Raw genomic sequence first — 20,139 nt, forward strand, 5'->3', positions numbered from 1 at the left:
TCAGCTTGTGCCTTAACCAGACAGACCAAAGGTGGGGCTGTTTAATTCCTACTCATCCTTCAATATTTTATATATATATATATATATATATATATACACACACACACAATATTATACTTGAGTTCCACTTCCATATCCAGCTTAGGTAGCTTGACACTGTAGGCAAGTAGCCACCACTTAGGCAGCAATCACTTCCTCTTCTCCACTCCCAATGTACCCTCCATAGAGCTGATTGTGGCCCTTCTGATACTGCTGTAAAAAACCATTTGGTACTGAACTATTTCAGTGAGTATATGATTAGCTCCTTGAGGCCAGGTGTTCATCTTTGTATACCCATAGTCACCTGCAGGAGTTTTAATCATCAAATCTTTGGTAAATAAACGTCCAAATTATAAGATATGTATAAACTAGGGGCAAGAAAATGAGCTTATAACTGTGTTTTCTGAAATAAGCATTAACCATTTTTTGTTGGAAAATTCAATCTCTTATTTGAAGAAAAAATTCAAAGCAAGCATTTTATAAGAACTTTTTCTCAGGATAATTTAAAGAACACACTACCAGCCATGCATACTCATATGCAGTGGTTTATTCCTTGAAGATTTTGTGAGGATTAAATGAGATAATCTTTCTACTGGCCCCTCAGCACAGTGCCTGACACACAACAATCATTTAAAAAGTTGGTCTTTAACATTATTATAATCATTCATAGATCATGTTCACCCAGGTTCTTCTAAAATCTACATTACTGAGTCAACTATAATTACTGAGTCAACTATATTTAGCACTCTTAGAAATGGATGCACTCTTTCAGGCCACAGAATACAATACAGTAGCCTGCCAAGGTGGACTGAAAACTTAAAGGAAGAAAAGGTCTCATTAACATGTGATAGTTGTTAGTTGGGTCCATGTTCATGTGTCAGTACCAAATTGCCTATTTAGAAAACTAACAAGCTGGCTTCGTAACACTGAGCATAGATGCTGTACTAGAAATCCTAGGTTCTCAACTATCAGAATAATTTTAAAAAACAATATAAATAAGTTGGCAGTATTTTATATACTTGAAAGTCCATAATTTCCACATGTGTTTTCATTCCAGCCTTGTAAACTTAGAGAACACAGTTACAGTTATACACGGAAATGAAACAAATTAACAGGTTATATTTCCCTGTCCTGATTTTGTTATTGAAGTAAGATTATTTTGTAGTAAAACTTTTTCTGGCAAGTCTTACCTGGAATTAAAAAGTATTTAAAAGTTAAAACAAACTTACTAGCAAAAAAGAAAGACTGTTTGTTCTAACAAAATTTATTATGCAGTAATTACAAAGATTAAAGACTCTCCCATCTCAAATAAAAATAACTGTTATAATTACACACATAATACAGTACCTTATAGAGTGATTCCAATAAATATCACAGGAAATACAGGGCATTTTCAGTTGGAGAGACAAATACTTTCACCGTGTCTGACATAGGAAACCCTGTTCACATAACGATCTGCATAAGGTCATGCTTTTAGTAACAGTCCGCCTAGAACTGTGCCAAAGCAATTCTTTCAGAATGTGAAGTACCGGGCAAACCACTCCTGGCGCTGGGGATCTGGAGAAGCCACCGGGGAAGCTTCACTCTGAGGAGGACTGAATTCATAAAAAGAGAGACATGTAACCCAGCATTAAGCTGTTTTGCAAAATGAAGGGAAAAGCACATAAAACATCAGTGCAGATGACCACAACTGGTTCCCTACGTTAGGAGATGCATTTTAAAGATCTGCTACTTCCTCTACACTGGACTGTGTTCTCCACTCCATGAGAGTGCAGCAGCAGCTCAGATGAAGTCCGTGAAGGAGGAGCCACATTACAACAATTACAAGAAACAAAAAAATCAAACAGTTGAGAAAAGTCAGGTGACCTTCTTGGAATAAAAAAGTTCAGGAGGAACTGTAGGAAATAAGAGAGAACCAGGTAACATTCTTCTTGTTCAGCACCTTTTCTCTTTTAGTTAATTAAAAAAAATTTTTAGAATCTGACACAAGCATTTCTTACAGATGTGTCCTTAACTATAACTAAATTAAGTAACTAAACCATGGTATAATATTTTTTATATATGTATGTTTATATTAAACTTTCATAATTCCATAAGCAGATACTCTAGGGGAAAGGAGTACGTTACAATGCCAATTTCCCCTCCATCTTCAAATTTATATAATTTATACTTCTCTTAACTCTAACTAAAGATTCTTTGGGCTAGTTAAGAAAATAAAAGGATCCCTACCGTCTTTGGGGGAAATTACAAGGCACGCAACAATGTGTAATGGAAACTCCAGTAGTCATGTTCCTTGAGCCCATGCACATGCATCTTACTGACACCTGAACATACCCATGCACAAGGGAAAATAAGCAACACAAAGTATTTAGCAGGAGACACATTCAAAGGTGTATTTGACTGTTTTTCATTCTTGCTATTTTTTTCTATTTAAAATAATGTCATTAGCTAGTCATTAATCACTTAGCCTAGAAAAAAAAAGTAGTCTACCTGTATGATTGATTACTACTAGTGACACTGAGACTTAGTAAGAATAAGTCAAAAGATAAATTTTAAAATAGCACAAGATCAGTAATAGGAAGGTAAGCACAAAATGACAGCACTTTCTGACTAATTATTTAATGGATAAACAATTGGATTTCATTCAAATTTTACTTGTTAATACATTTATTCAAGGACTCTGAGATAAAACTGGAATATTAATTATAAAATTTTTTTCCTAAATTTCCTACTTCTGTCATTAAGTTCCCAGAGCTTATATATTTTTTATTTTGGCAATAAGTGCATATATATTTATAAATAAGCAAGGGAAAAATAAACAGATAAGAAACAAAAGCAATAAAAAATACCTTGAATTTCTGTAATAAGGGGGATGGATTATTAATGAAAAACTGGTGATAATTCTAAAAATGAAGCACTGGTCCATAAATATAAATATTAAAATTCTAAGCATATGAATTACATTAGTACCTCTTCAAGCATTTAGAAAATTGACAAGGAAACAAAAAATCTTTTTAACAGAGTTAAAAAGGAGTTCTCTAGAGAGGTGGTGAATATATTTTGAAAATATTTCACAGTAAAATTTCTTTTCCTAGGCTGTTCTTAAAGTAGTAGATTTCTGCAATGTAAGAAAGTAAATTTCTCAAGTTAAAAAAGAAAAGAAATCACTGGTGAGACGGGGCTCACCTCAAAAATGTCTTGGGCTCTTTGGGTGGCACTGGCTGTGGAAGTGGTTTGCTGCTGTTGAACTCAATATCGTGGACTGGAGAATTAGGAATGGGATCCAGGCGGTTAGGATGTCCATTGCCCACTCCACCAGATTCCAGAGCACTTAGATTGGGAACACTCACAAACCTGTTTGCTGGTGATTTATTGTTCTTCTTCTTTTGCTGTATTAAAAATAATACATGTGAGGACAGTCCCTGCATAAGGACGAATGAGAAAATAGGAACAATAGAAGATACAAATTTGGCATAGGAAAATTTCGGAAGCTGGATGTTAAGATGAACCAGTGTTACCCAAAGTGCGGTCTGGGGATCCCTGGAGGTGCTCCTTATCTACATGGAATCCTCACAGACAGACATGCTGCTAGGACAGAAAGAATGAGGAAGAAATGTTTAGGAATGGTTCATGGGGAGGAGAGGAGGGGGTGGAAAGAAGGCCAAGGGATAAAGAATATTGGGAGGAAAAGGGAAAGGGGGAAACAGCAGATCTCATGGATACCATGAGGTTAAACGGGTTTAGGCTAAAATTAGGAGAAGGTGAAAAGTTAACATAATTTTAAAAGAGAGGTCTGTGAACTTTAGCCATCTGTCAAAGGGAGGCAGTCCTTGCCTGGAAAATAAAAGGAATGAGAAAATGCCTGGCAAAGTAGTTTGAATCAAATCTCACATTTCTACCTAAGACTTAGAGCTGATCCAGAGAAATAATTTGGTTTTAAATTCACTGCACCATCTCTCTGAAGAGGTAAGATGAAATCTGTATACTTAAGTCTCAATTACCAATTAATTGGTAGTATTACCATTAGCTCACAATCTTTGAAAAAAAATTAAAGGTTATAAAACAAAGGCGATCAATGTTTTTTTCTTTTAATTGGTTTTTAAAATTGATGGATGAAAAGAGCAATACAATTTCAGATTATTAAATCTATCAGCTTTCAAGTCATTAACTTTAGCCTCTATTCATCTGTCGATTCAATGAACATCATCTTGCTTTGTGTAATAAAAATTAACATAAATGTGTGCTAATTTATGAAATAACTTTTTGCAAAATGATTCCAGAGTTTGAAAAAAATGCAATTTATAGACAAGATGGTCCTTTTCCTTTGCTTATAATGATCTCAACTATCTAGACATTGTCCTTTGTCACTTTCTGTGAACCACGACGTCTCTGAAAAGAAGCCTATTTTAGCATAACTGCAAAAAGAAAGGAAGAACAATATCTTCTTCAGAATTATTTGTGAAAATTGAGTCCCTATTAGGAGTCAAAATTTACAAAGATGTATCTTTAGCATTTTCTTGTTCTAGTCATGAGAGGGCATAATTAAACCTACTTAAGGTTTCTATTTTAAGAAATCAAAAGTATCATTGGTAAAGTTCTACAGTAATGGTTTTGTGGCTAAAAATGTAATTCCAATAAAATAGGTAAAAAGGAAATATTTCTAATCTTGTTTCAACAAGTCTCATAACCTAGCTTTTTAATTAAAAGCTTATTTCACCCTAAATAATGAATTTGAAAACTGAAACTGACTATATTCATTCATTCACCAATTTTTTTTTTTGAGAGGCCTTTATGTGCCAGACACTGTTTTGGACTCCGGAGATACAGCTATAGGCTTCCTGACTTTAGTCATTCCATTTTGCAAATCATTCAAGTCATTCTGTTTTGATAAACATTTAAGTTTAAAGTTTGGAGCACTTTAAGTTGTGAAGAAAGGATAGATTCCATCTTCTTAATAGAGAAGTTTTATGAGCTTTGAAAGCAGAAATTTTTCTGGCTAAGGGCCTAAGAGAAATTAGATGTGATGTGCAAATTAATTAAATCTGAATCCAAAACATAGCTTTAGCATGGGCATTTTTATTTCTACTACTGATTCCTGCTAAAAGATATGTAATCCCTATAAAGCCCATATACATAATTATTCATTCTTTATTACTTGCTTTATTCACCAGAATAATTTGTAGTAGCTTATAGAAAACATGATGAAATTTTGCAACTGAACAAATATTTACTTAGTACTCACTATACCTATAGCGCTATGATGGGAGTCATAGGAAGCTCGGGTACAAAGATGTATAAGACTTAGCCATGTCCATTTCATTTATCTGCAAGGCTCTTCTATCTGTCCTAAGACAGCAACAAAATGTAAGAATAGGTCATGTTCAATTTTAACTGTCAAGAAAGGTGATTAAGACTGTGAGAAGTAAGGCCCTTCTCTGAAGATTAGTGGGCAACAAAATACATGTCCAACCCAAGGCCCATTAAGATGGCAGGCCTTAAGTCAGGGAGAGCTGTTGGGTATACAGGGCTTGGAGTACTTTTCAAGACCCCATAGAGGACAGTGAACACTAAGGAGATGACAAGAAGTTATCCTGAAGCGACTCAGAAGTGAGTTTTCTTTTTTTTTAAGATATAAGAAAACAAAATGGTATAACCAAGGTTTTATAATATTAATAAAATACTGTTTTAAGGAATATGAATTCTCAACAAATAAATGAATATTATTAGCATCTCATTTGAAAATGAGTATATAAAGAATTCATAGATTTTAGTCCTAGATTATTAAATTTAAGAAAACATTTTTTGGAAGCTTTATCTTCTGCTGCTCTAAATATTTTATAAAAATTTTAATCAAGTTTTAAACCATATTCCTATTTTACAATGTCTACAGCACATACCTTAGTCAGTGGATTAATAACACCAACAGTAGGACTTGAGTTAAACACTTTGTTGAAGTTAGTTTCTCGATTGACTAATTCCAGCTGATAAAATTTATTATCCTCCTATGAAAAAGAATTACAAACATTTCTTAAACATTTTCTATTGAATATTTAAAAACTTCATTGTATAAATGCCATTTCATTCAAAATTTAATATAAAACCTGAATGAAAATTTATATACCTTATTCAAAGATTTCTAGACCTGTCAGGTCTAGAAATCTTAGAAATCTTAAAGTCTGCTGGTGGGTGAGTTTTCAACACATTTTAAACACTGTGCTCCGGGGTTCTTCTCTACCCTTTCATACCTTTTCCCTCCAAGGCTAGAGCTAAATGTCTTATTTGGCCCATCTCTTTTCCAGAGGGCTGACTGTGCATCTTGAGCAGGCTTAACCTGCATTCATGGAGCTGCTCTGTGCATGGCTGAGTTGTTTCCAGACATGAAGATGGCACTATGGTATATCATTATTCTTGAGTACTGGAAAAGTATTTGATCTTGCCTAATCTCCTCTGTGAGACATCAATGTATTACAGCAATGGTAACCACAGAACAGAGAAAAAGTGAATGGCCCATGCAGAGATAAACCCTTTTGCCTTTGGCTTCACCAACAGGTGCTAATTGAACAACCAGACTGTAGGAAGTAAACACATAAGTGAATGGATCACTGTGTGTGTGAAAGGCAGGGTTGTGTGCTCTAGGAGAACTAGATTTTCAACCCCCTCCTAGTTACCACTGACCATCATTAATCTCAGCCCATGTGCCTCACAGTCCACAGACTTAGGGTGTAGTGAAAAGAGTGTAGACCATTCCCTGGCTAGAATTGGAAAATCAACAGCTATTTCTACCATAGGTGAAACATAGTAATACATTTGCTAATTTCATATGTAGAATATAAGGTAATTTTTCATGACTCTACTGTTGTCACACAGAGACAGAGCAAGCTATGATGCCTGTGCTCATGTTCACAAAGCTTGGAAAATTGGGTGGTTACTGGGATGAAGTAGCACATATTCTGTCTTTCCAGGAGCCCTGCTCCTGGGCTCCATCTATGAACCCCAATCAACTACCTGCTGCTTTTTGGCAGGAACTTCTAGTCCCATACAACAGGATGGCTTTCCTAAATGCTAAGAGAAATAAATATGTTAAGGAAAAAGGACTTCAGAAATAAATGCTCTTAGGCTCTCTTTGCATGCTAATGTCCAAAGTTTTCATGAAGAGATCAATGAGTAAACAGAATGATTAGCATTCTATTTCTGGTTTTACTGATTTTTATTTGTTAGTGGCAGTAAAAAGCAATACTTTAATTATTGATCAGGTCATATAATTTTAGAAGACTCTGAAATGTTTTATGAATTTTAAAACATCTGTGTTTTTTTAATTCTTGAGGAATAATGACTTTAATGAAGGCAGTGTATTTATTGTTAAATCTGTATTTTCTTCCCTGATGGACTTTTCAGAGCCGCTAACATCTCAGTGTGCACTGAGACTCTCAAGACAGAGCCTGTAGCTTTTCTTAGGCTAGACCCCTAAGAAAACAGAGTCCTTTTTCCATGAAGCATGTCTTTGGATCAGGTTTTAGTGGGACACACTTTAGGAAGTTAACAGGACTAAGTGGAAGGGTGCAATGCAGGCTTGTGCATGTATGTGTTGACCGTTCTTTCCCATCCAATTCTAATTCTCCATGTACAATACACACACACACACTTCAGTAGTATATTAACTGTACACTGGCAATAACATATTATTAAACATTCAATATGTATTAAAAAGTATTTCTTTTTAAAAATTACTGAAAAAAGACACAATCTCCTTACCATAATACCAAATTTAAAATTACTTTGTATTTCTTATCCTCATTCATAAACATTTTAATAAACGTTCAATCACAATACACGTATTTTGTACTTTCAACTTTTGTTTAGCATTACTTAAAAATATTTTCTCATGTTTTCCCAATCAACAGTCTACAGGTTACTAACATGGTTACACCAGAACCCCCTACCCCCCCCCAACCATAACAACTTACCAATAGTTTCTTTATGACCTGATCCCTTTCTGTAAGCATGGCTTTTAATTCTCCAATCATCTGTAAATCTTCTGGTTTTGATTCTCTCATTAGATATTTTTCTTCCATCTCTTCTAGTCTAAAAACAAGAAAACCTTTCATTGATATGATGCAGACATTCTTTTGCAATGCCTACATTTTTCAGATTGGTTCAGTTGAACACACAAAAATTTAAAATCAGACTTTTTCCGTTAGAACTCGTAAGCATAATGACATGATTGCCTCGAGAGGTAGAGTTACGAAAGGCTCTCCAAGTGCAGGTGATGTTATTAAAGGCTTTGCAGATTACTTTTGGAAGAATTCACTCATTTTTAAGTCATTTAAGTGTGTATGGGAATGAGGTGAGGTATGCTCTGTAGAAGAAATAATAGACTGAATAATACTAACCTAGCAATGCAGACTTGATGCTGGAAATGCAGGCTTACTATTAGGAGAACTTACCACGTATACGATATTGTGTGATGACATAACGTTTGTTAACATATATAAAAAGGACAGAAGATACAGAGGAAAGGGGTACAAAGGACACACACATATGACATCATTCTTTCCTGGTTTATGGGAAATGCAGTTTACAAATTCTGCATATCAGTTAATATACTGAATATATAAACTGGAAAATAAAAAACCCAGTTCATCGGATAAAAGAAGAATCATATTTCCTTCTAGGCCTGTTCTGCCCTGAATGAAACGAGAAGGTAACAGAACTAAATGCCACTGAAGACTCTAGAATAGAGGCCATTTTTTATGAGTAGAGGTGCCATGGACCCTGCAGAGTCTAAGAATATAGCACAGGGCAGAATGACGAGGGTGCAAATGGAAACTGCTAGTGTAGTTTGAAAGAAAGCACTCTCAATTTTAGAAAATTCAAATAATTAGAACAGTCTTAAAACTTGTTTTCCAAATAAGCAGAATAAACTAAGCTCAACAAAATTATGGTTAATGAAGAGTCACAGAAAAATTTACTCAGTCAACAAATACTGAGTAACTTCTAGATGATCTATCCTCTAGGTATCAGTGATCCACTCCCACCCTCCAGTTCCAGAGGGGTACCAGAATCTGTGCATTTTAGTACTTTTAGTAAATTCCACTAACTCAGCTCAAGCCAAAGACTTGGAGATAACATTTTTGGCTCCCTACCCGGCCCCATGGCTAAAGTTCTAATCTGGGAAGTAGGGAGGTATGAGGGAGAGGAAGTGTGGGGTTAGGGAGTGACTGTCTCAGGATCAGTTGGGACTTCGTCAGTTCAGTGTGAGGCTAGCTTCATTATCTTCACTTTTGTTCTTCTGTGACAATTCACTGAGCTCATATAAAGTAACCTTGCATTTTATCATGATGTGGCATTATATGGGCAAAGGTTTATATTTTATGGGCAACGGTTTTGAAAAGCTTGAGAAACATGGAAAAAGGCATTTGCGTTTCATACCAGAGTAGCCACAAGATGTCACTGGAGTACTTTCTTTATCAGTAAAAACAAGGTACAAGATTTCTGAACTGTTTCCTGCAGCTGAACAAAAATACTTGGTAGTAAATGGTCACTAAAAAACTCAATTTAAAGCCTTATTTAAAACCATTATGTCTTAGAATAGTTCTGAATGTTGCTTTTAAGTATGGAAAATTCAGAAAGCATCTTCTTGGGGTGTAAATAAATACATGTACTTCATTTGTAAAGTTAAAAAAAAAAAACAATAACTATTATGTCTTTTTGTTCCAGTACAATGAGAAGTTAAGGTAAAGTGAGTCTAAAATAGTCAGTTACTATCCCTGAACCACCTTTTTTGCATAATAAAGGTCTCTGAACTTAAATTCCAGTGTATGTTTTTGTTTAGTTTCAACATTCTTTACCTACAAAATTATTATCAGTTAATCTTCTCCACAAAATACCTTTACAGCACCAAAAAATTTTTTAAAAGATACCTGGATAGTAAAGGGAAAAAAATAATTGATTAAACTGAAGAAACATCCATATAAACACAAATGGGAAAGCATTAAAGGAGAGAACAAGTAATATGATGTAGATTTAACCTGCAAACATATTCCAAGAATTATTAGTCTTTCAAAATCCTGATGGGGGAAGCACACTTCGTCCTCTTCTGATGCCCATTCACGCCAACACCGGGCAGTCAACATTTTCCCTTTCAGTTGCCCCACTCAACTCTCTAAGCCAGCTGCTTCCCAAAGACTAGGTGTGAACGACTAGTGATACAGGAGACAGTTTAGTTTGTTCTCCTTTAATCTTTCTGACCACAAGGAGGAAGTCTGTTAGGTTCTGTGTATCTTGACTGGTCTTCATAGCATATATGCTTATTACGCTGTTTCACAGCACTCAGGCAGGCCTCAAGCATCGGTGCTAGCCAGGATCTAATAACACTGTTGTATTTTCACAGAAGTCACATTTATATAGTTATGGCTTAACTTCTATTTAGAATAATGGGTGAAATTTTTCAGTAGTGATAATGGTTTTACTGCAGAGTTAAAAATTTAACAGGAAAAGTTGATTAAGTTAAAACAAGTCAATTAAAAATATTAAGACAATAATATCATAGGTAGCCAGAAATGACCAAATTCCCAAAGGCTGTATAGGAAGGATTAAAGCCTGGGAAATAACTGCCTTGAGGGAACCACACAAGTACATACAGACTTTTACTCAAAATACAGATTCCCGTTAGAAGTAATACAAAGAACAGACAGAAGTAGAACATATAAAATTACTAATTAGGGTCACTGCTTGATTCTCCCCAGGCACGCACACCCTGATTTTTTTTTTTTTTTTTTTTTTTGGCTCTGAGAATATATAGGTCAGTGTCTATGGCTCATGGATAACACAAACCAAAAATATGAATGCATAATAAGCTGTATAAAAAAGTTTCCCAGTTGATAGTCCTTCCACACTTTTAAAATAAATGACAAAAAATCAGTAAGTTGAGATTTTAGAGCCAAACAACAGTATTATTAGTCACTAATGACTAATTTCTAAAATATGACTAAATTCTAAAATAGTCATATCTATTTTAGAATTTTAATTGTATAAAATGAAAGAACTCTAGTATACTCTAGTATACTATCTCCTACAGCCTTAAGGTAAAGGAAATATAGTAATTCAAGCAGCTTAACGTCAAACTTCTCTTTCCCATAAATTACAGGCACAGATTCAGACTTGTGACAATAGAACGACTTCATCCTTACCTCACAAGATTATGAAAATAAGCTGTATGGCAACTTAAAAATCAAATAACAACAACAAAAAACTATTAGGGTATTATAGATTTAAAAAACTCAAACAACTTTTAAGGAATAAGTAATTCTGGTGTGGTGGAGAGCTTCTTTTTAATCAGGTATTACTGACCTACTTAAAGTCCAAGTACAGAAACTCAAATGTTTCTCCCAATAAGAAATTACCTTTTGGCTTCAGTACAGTGAGAAGTTAAGGTAAAATAACCCTGAACAATAATAATCTCTGAACCAAACTACCTTTTTTGCATAATAAAGATCTGCCATGACTCCAAGTTCTGTGTATATTTACATTTAGCTTAAAGTTCTTTAAAACAGCCCATTCTCATTTGTTTCTAAAACAAAAACCACGACATATTTCTTAGATGCAATGTTTTTACTAAGATACTATACCACTCAAGAAAATAAAACAATTTCTGTAGCATATCTGAAAACCTAAGTAGACTTTAATACCCAGCACTAGAGGATTTCTAGTAATAATTCCGTAAGAGACACAGAACTCTTACCACCATTTCAACGATGTTTAGAGGGTACGGTCCCTCCTTTAAACTTTTGTCCCCATTTCATTTCCCTGGAGTCCAACAAGGTTTGGGGCAGGGACAGAAGCAAGAAATGTCCAGCTGCTCCAGAGGCCCCTCAGCTGCAGGCTTCAGGTGGCAGGCTGACCCGTGCCCCTCCAGTCCCTCCACCATACCCACTGCCAAGCATCCACAGGGCTTTGCCGATTTTGAAGCTTTAAAGTCAGCATGCAGTTGATTAGGAACTTCAGTAGGGTACCCTTAGTTCTCTGAAACAGGCTGAGAGTAGTTCAAAAGTTGTTCTCCCCAGTTCCTTCAACTGGAATGCACCCTCCCAGCTTTCCATCTGTTTAAATCCAAACCATTCAGCAGATCCCAGCAGGCTGCATCTGAGGATATGCGCCAGAAATATCCACCTGTCTAAAACTGTGCTTTTCAATATGGAGGCCACTAGCCCATATGTGGCTATTTACATTTAACTTAATTAAAATTAAATGAAGTTAAAAATTCAGTTCCTTGGTTGCGCCAGCCACTGTTCAAGTGCTCGACAGCCTCTGTGGCTAGCGGCTACTATACCGGACGGAGCAGATACAGCACATTTTTGTTATTACAGAAAAATCTACTAGACATTGCTAGCCTAAATACAGTTGTATATGTGTTTGTTTTTAACTAAATGAGTAGATACCTAAGACGAGAGGTTAATTACATAATGACAGCAGGTGAAGAAAGAAATATGGCTGGTTAGCATAGACCTAGTTGAATGGTAGATCTAGAAAAACAGATAAAATATTTGACTTATGAGTCACACTAATCCTTTGATTAAAAATGAATATTAAAATACTAAATTATTTTCTATCTACTGAAAGTTCATAATGCGCAAAACCATAAAAAACGGAATAAAGTAAAAACAAAGATATAACCCTTACTCTTTGTAACGTAACATTCCTAAGGAGACCGGACACACGGACAGACAGAGGTTATTCTTTCTGTGAGCATGTTTTCTCAGAGTATGAAGAGGGGGATACCAGGATTTTAGCCTCTGCCTGATAAACAACACTGTGGTCACTGGGGTTCATTGTAACTCATCTCTGCAAAATGCCTGAGGTTATTATCTTTTCGACACGGCAGGTGTGCAAGCTCTTACTGCAGCCCACAAGATTTAAAAATTACCCCCAATAACTGCAAACACCCAGAATCACTGTGACTGGGGAAACGACCTCATGAGTCTCTTTACCATTATCAAGGGTAACTTTATGAAGTGTTAAGTATTATAGGGAATCCTCAAAGATTTTATTTGTGAAATATTCATTGAGTGCCTACTGATGTGAAAATTCTGTATGTGTCCATTAGAAAGAACACCTCACCTCAGAGGCATCTGAAGTAAATGCCAGTGACTGGGGCGGGGGCGGGGGGGGGGTCTGTTTTCTGTTTCAGCTGAAGTGAATGTGGGCATATGTGGTACAAATTTAACAAGACTTACTGTGAGGCTTAGCTGGTTAAATGGATGAAATGCGAGATGATTTTTAGATTGGAGGAAGATAATAGGTAGGAATGACATAGAAGCTTATTCTGGACTGTAGAGGATAACACAGGAGACTCTTAGAAGGAAACTGTGAGCGTCAGTGTGGCTCACACAAAGGTAGCAGACAGGGAATATGGGTGGCTGTGGGATGAGGCAGGAGACGGCACACTGGAGCTACGACTTTAAGTTTGACTTTGACACTGAGGGTAATGGGAATAAGTCACTATTTTGACTTTATTGAAGTATATGGAGATATTTTTTTATGAAGGCTTTTTAATTGATTGGAAGAGGAGAGACTGAAAGTGCATAAACCACTGCAGCAGCTTAGAGTAAATTATTTCTGAGATAACTTAAACTGGACCACAGTTCAGGCCACAGAGATGGAGTGAATGCCAGGTGCATTAGCTACAGAAGTTTATAAGTAAGTGTGTAGGAAAGAGAGGGGCTATTAAATATTTTTTAAAACAAAAAGCAATAATCAGAACTTTGGGTTTTAATGATATTGGAGCTACTATATATGAGTACTAACTTTGTGATGTTTTACATTTATTGATTTTTAAAATCATAAAACAATCAAATGCTTGTTGTAGGAATTCAAACAATGTGTAAGTAGAGTATATGAAATAAAAAGGAAGTTTTTGCTCTTCTCCATCTCCAATACCTCCTAATCCAGTCCATAGATGGACTCACTACCATTAAAATTTGTATTTAAGATCTTTTGATACTTTTGTAAAATATGTATTATCAGTGTATATATAGGATCATAATAACCCCATTGGTCACAATATGCTCTTTTTACTTAACATTATGTAATGGGTATCTTTTGAGTTTTCACCATGGCATGATAGGTTCCTGATCCTGAGGGACAGGTCTTTGGACAAATATTATCCTAGTAGAACCACAGCAGTAGCAGCTGACAAAACATAATTGTTCAGCTGCCTTCTTGTAATTAAAGAATACATCATATTGCAGTTACCATCTGTAAATACAGCACTTAAGTTTTCCTTTTAAAGTATCATTTAATTAGATTCAAAGGACTAGCTAATCTGAGGTTAGACACAGTGCTCCTCAGTTTATTCTCCACACATGAATTTTCTTTAATATAATGCGACTTACGACACTTGTAAAGCTGCATTTATTTCCTTGAGTAGCTCGTTAGTCTTATTAAAATCTGCCCGCATGATATTTTTCTCTCTGAGGTGGTCTGCTGTCATGACATCCAGCTCTTTTTCAAGTCTCTTGTTTAAATCTTGTTCATGCAACCTGTTTAATTTATTTTTAGTTAAGAAAACGTTATTCTGAAGTCGAGCTTTCAAAACTTTCTATATTCTAACAGATTTGAAATGGTTTTAGGTATAATATACAGAAAATTAGTGGAAACAGCCTGAAATAAAGTACTTACTTTGCTCTAATCTTCTAGCTTGTTAAGGTTGTCTCCTTTAATGCTTTTTAAAATAACATTTTTAAAAGATTTTAGTTAATTACATACAATTTCCAAAGTTAGTGAATGTATATACATCTTTCAAAATATAAACATTTCTTCTACATCCAAATTATAACATAGTCAACAAATAAAGTAAAAAGTGGTCCTCAATATCTTACTAGAAGGCTATCTAGTCATAAAAATAGGCATGTATTGCTAAATACCATTGCAACAGTCTTTCAGGTAACACTGCAAATTCCTTCTGTGGTGACTGAAGGCATACCTCATCTGTTGGTTGGATTCACTTCTTATTCTGAGAATTTCTTTTCCCTTAAGTTCCAATTCTTTGGTTAGGGCATTTATATTTTCATGAAGGTGCTGTACTTCCTTATCCAAGTCTGAGATGTGATGCTCTCTGTGCCTTACTTCGTCTTGTAGATCTGTTATTCTACTCATGTGCTCCTTACTCTGAAAAATACAAATAGTTCTTAAAAGTTTTCTGCATATTTACTTTCTGTGTTTAAGGGAAAGAAAATGACATACTGGAATGTCAAACGTAAATCTGACATTGCTTCAAAAGCAAACTGCTGAAATAAGGAAACCTCGAGGCCTCCTCTATTTTCATAATCAATATACAAGAAGTGTTTATATGGATGCCACAGGGCCACAGGGGACCCAAAAGACCATATAAGCACTTCTCCCTCATTTTACTGTTGAAGACACCAATACCCAAGAGATGATTTGTCCAAGGATGATCTATAATCAATGGCAGAGCCGATATTAGAATACAGGGCTCTTAAGTACTCAATAAGTTACATGGTCTTGCAGTAAAATGCTGGTGCCACCGTCCTTTAATTTAAAAAGGACCTGCATCTATGGAGGCCATCCCAGTATATACACATCCCATTGCTTAGAAGACTTTGTCTGCTTCATGCCGGTCTAGTAGTTATCCTGTCTGACAGATAAGCCTCCCTTCCATTTTCCTACAAGTCACTGTTTTCTGCAAATTCTGCAGGCCTAGACATTGTCAATTTCAGCAGCAGCCTAGTTGGAGAGAATATAAGTTCCCTCCATGGTTATAAGGTGGCTCATTTAAAACTTTCTAGTAATGAAGAAAAATTTGAGCTGATCATTTAACATATCTGAAGACTAACAAAGTGAAAGTCATAAGTAATAAACTAATAAACAGGGAATAACCTTCATTGTACTATGACTAGAAATCCATTCATCCAGACATACATTCAGGATCACAAACTATCTAATTAAAGAAAGTACACTTGGCTAATGAGCAAAATTTAAAAAGTGTGAATAGTAGCTGTGCTAGTGATATGGGCATATAAATTATCTTTTTTTTCCTGAGGACCTGCTACTTCGATAGCTGTGCTATCTGATATGGCTGTTTAAATTAACTGAAATGAATTAAATATATTAGTAAAATTTAATTAAAAATTCAGGTCCTTGGTCACACTAGACGTATTTGGCTTGTGACTATCCTAGTGGATAGCACAGATATAGACGAGGTCCCTCATCATGGTAAGTTCTACTGGACAGACACTGCTGTTTTATAGTATTCTGTTTTCACTCTTTGTATTATTTATATTTCATTGTTCACTCAAGATGCAAATAAAATTCAGAATATTCAATTAAAAGGTCACAAAATAAACTGACCACTATACTAAAGTTGAATTACCTAACTCCCTTTAAAAATAAAACTCTTTAATATAGATAGTAAATAATTACTAGTGAAAATACTAGTTATTACAAAATAATTTTCAGAAAATTGCGAACATTCAAATCTATTCACATTTATTTAAGACATCACAGAACAGAATGTTCTTTACCTGTCTTCTACTGATATCTATGCTTCTCTCTAATTCCATTTTAGCGGCTGCCAATTCTTCATGATGATTATGCCGTAACAAATCAATTTCAGCTGCATGTTGATGGTTTAGTTCTGAGCGTAAAGAAGCTGGAATCCAAGGAAAAAAAGATTTAGTGTATTTTTAAAATATTAGTATTTTAGATAAAAATCATAAAGGAGTATTATTTTTAAAAATTAGGACACATATTCCCATTAAAATATCATAGGATTGTCTATGCCTCTTAAAATACTACATACTATCATAAAATATAAATTTAGAGGCCATCTGGCTTTGAAGAGGATAAGAAAATTTTCAGCTGCTCAAATGGATCAAGGTTTTCTATGTATGTTTTCAGTTTGCAAGTAAGGTGCTAATGGAGAGGAAATTTTTAACTCTTCTCACTCACTAGTAGAATAACACATTTTAGGGTTGAATGGTACTATAACGTATATTTAGGAGGCAACTTCCCACCCACGTAAGACTTCTTCCATGATAGCCCTCAAAGATGTTAAGCACTGTCTGGTGATTGTTCTTAGTGATTTCGAAGTCATTATTTTTATCTGAATTTGAGATTATTTCATACAATCCACACTTACTGAATGCCAGGTACTATACTATGGGAGAATAAAATACGACCCTGTTCTTATAATTGCACAGGCTAGAGGGAAGGGCATCAAGGAATTAGGTGGGATATCAGAGATGAACATTATAATGAAATACAGTGTTTCAGTTATAATGAAAGCAGCGTGGTGTAAGAACCCAGATTTCCTAGGAGAGGGGAAACTGGGGATGCTATCAACAAAGGAATTGTCACGGTAACACAGTCTAAAAGACTGAGCTGGGGTTCTCCAAGTGGAGAAAGATAAAAGCATTCAGGAAGAAGGAGTAACATATGCAAAAGCAGAAAGAACCCGCTCTGTCAGACAAGCTATAAGAAGTTTGGTATGGCAGGCACCCACAGAGCAAGTGGTCATACTGGAAAGAAAATGGAGCCCAGCCTGAGAAAGTTTTAGTACAAAATGATTTTCACTCCATGTTTACATTCATGGTCCTCAAACTAAGGTGTGTGTGGCAGTGTGCCTGAGGGACTTTTAGAATACACATGATCATCTTCCAAAACATGAAGATTTTTGGAAAAGCCACTGTTTTTAATGTTAACACTGAATATATGAGTAAAATACAAGTTACAAATTTCAAAGCTGAAACATGAGACTTCAAAGAAATGCTGTGCTTGTAGCAAGTCAACTTAGGCTCCTCCCGAGACCCTCACGTAGAGCATACGTTCAGCTTCCCCTGCTGTTAAGGGCTGCTTCAGTGGAAAAATTGACAGGACCTGGTGAAGGATATGAGGAATCACTGAAGGATTTAAGGCGGGGAAGTCACATGGTGAGATTTGAGTCTTGCAAAAATTAACCCAACTGGGGCTTCCCTGGTGGCGCAGTGGTTGAGAGTCCGCCTGCCAATGCTGGGCCTGTGGGCCGTGGCCACTGAGCCTGCGCATCCAGAGCCTGTGCTCCACGACAGGAGAGGCCGCAGCAGTGAGAGGCCCGCGTACCGCAAAAAAAAAAAAAAAAAAAAAATAACCCAACTGGAGTTTGGAGAATGGACTGTGGGAAGGAAGATCAGCAAGAAGGTTGCGGTAATAATCCAGGTGAGAAATGATACGACCGTGAATTAAGGGTGGCGAAAGGATGAAAGAAGAGGAAACAGATACAGAGAATATTTAAGAGGAGGGAATAACACGACATGCAAGCAAAAGAAAAAAGGTTGAATGCATCTCCCAGATTCGTGGTTTTGGCAACTTAGTAAACAGTGATATCATAAATTCAAGTGGGAGATATGGGAATGGAAATATATTTTAGACCTGAGGGAGATGGTGAGCTAATATTTTAAAACACAGTGTGAGTCAGAATATCTAACAGTGTAATAAGCAGTAAAAAATATAAATCTAATTCACAGGAAAGCAGATTGGTCTAGAAATACATATTTGGAGTCACAAGCACAACAGATGGCCGTTGAAGCCATAGATGTGTGTGTAGAAACAGAAACAATACAATTGGAAAAGAAGATACACAAATGGCAAAAGAGCACATGGAAGAATGTTCAACACCATTAGCCATTAGGGAAATGCAAAGTAAAATTCACAATGAGATATCACTACGCTCCTACCAGAATGGCTAAAATAACAAAATAATGACAACATCAAATGCTGGTGAGGATGTGAAGAAACTGGATCATTCATACATTGCTGGTGGGGATGTAAAATGGAATAATCACTCTGGAAAACAGTGGCGGTTTCTTAAAAAACTAAACATACAATTATCACATGACCCAGCAACTCAGCTCCTGGGCATTTATCCCAAAGAAATAAAAACTTAAATTTGCACACAACTGAAAACACACAGATGTCCTTCAGTAGGTAAAGGACAACCAATATGGTAGGCCAATACCATGGAGTACTACTTAGCAATAAAAAGGGACAAACTATTGATACATACAACAACCTGCATGAATCTCCAGAGAATTATGCTGAGTGAAAAAAGCCAATCTCAAAAGGCTACATATCGTACAATTCCATTTACAACATTCTTAGAATGACAACATTATAGAAATGGAGAAGAGATTAATGGTGGGGGCAGGGAGTGAAGTACATGTGGCTATAAACGGGCAGCAGGGATACCATGGTGATGGGAATGTTCTGTGTCTTGACAGTATCAATGTCAACATCCTGGCTGTGACATGCACTTTAGTTTTGAAAATGTTACCATGGAAGGAAACTGGGTAAAAGGTTCAGACGATTCAGACGAAAAAGATGCTATTTCTTATAATCTCATGTGCATCTACAAGTATCTCAAAATAAAAAGTTTAAGAAACCACAAAAAGTCTTTTGTCTACAAAGACAAATGTATTTAACTCATGTTTCAGTGGATACAAGTTCCAACACTTCGCCCATTTTTACCTCTCCTCGGGAAGAGGAGAGAGCTATAACGACTTGGCCTAGAACTCCCAGCAATAGTAGAGAAGATGAACTGGGTCAACTGGTTTTCCCTTTGAGGCCCCAAATATTCAGAACACTTTGGTCTTCTTTGTTCTCAATTATTACTTGGAAAAGAGTGTGCCACTGAGGTGTGACAAGAGACGTCAAAAACATTAGGAGAATTTGGAAAAAAACACAAACAGAAGGAAAATGAGATGACAGGAATAAAAAGTCATTGAATGACACTAAAGAACAAACAAAAAATCCTTCAAATACATATTCAGTTTTTCTTCCAAACTCAACTGATCTCCTATAAAAACTATAGTGATTTTAATACCTCAAAGATAAAAGTCCTATTTAATAAAAATTCTGGAAAATATCCAAACAAAGAGTCAGACCTAGACATGACTTTTCTCATTAAAACAAAATCCTTAAGTGGAAAAAAAACCAATATGATGATCTAGTCTAAAGACATGTGGCTCCATCCTTGTCTATTCCTTTCAGTCACTGGACTGTGGGAAGCCTGAATGTTCTGACTCCGTTTAGTCCCTTAATGACAAATGG

At 35.8% G+C, this 20,139-nt stretch overlaps 1 protein-coding gene across 1 annotated transcript in view; it reads right to left on the reverse strand.

Annotated features, from left to right (window-relative positions):
• Window positions 1–523: 523 nt before the first annotated feature.
• Window positions 524–20,139, reverse strand: part of FAM184A (family with sequence similarity 184 member A) — a 65,820-nt gene continuing 46,204 nt past the window's right edge. Inside the window, exons 11-17 of the mRNA XM_022555380.2 lie at window positions 16,578–16,705; window positions 15,020–15,204; window positions 14,430–14,576; window positions 8,004–8,121; window positions 5,937–6,041; window positions 3,226–3,428; window positions 524–1,634 (exon numbers count right to left, since the gene is read on the reverse strand). Of these exons, the coding sequence (XP_022411088.2) occupies window positions 1,553–1,634; window positions 3,226–3,428; window positions 5,937–6,041; window positions 8,004–8,121; window positions 14,430–14,576; window positions 15,020–15,204; window positions 16,578–16,705 (968 nt within the window). The 3' untranslated portion in view covers window positions 524–1,552. The remainder of the gene's footprint in view (window positions 1,635–3,225; window positions 3,429–5,936; window positions 6,042–8,003; window positions 8,122–14,429; window positions 14,577–15,019; window positions 15,205–16,577; window positions 16,706–20,139) is intronic.

The sequence above is a fragment of the Delphinapterus leucas genome, chromosome 12 (assembly GCF_059928025.1).
Source record: "Delphinapterus leucas isolate spDelLeu-1000000601 "Yukka" chromosome 12, BTC_Dleu_Yukka2, whole genome shotgun sequence".
NCBI lineage: Eukaryota > Metazoa > Chordata > Mammalia > Artiodactyla > Monodontidae > Delphinapterus > Delphinapterus leucas.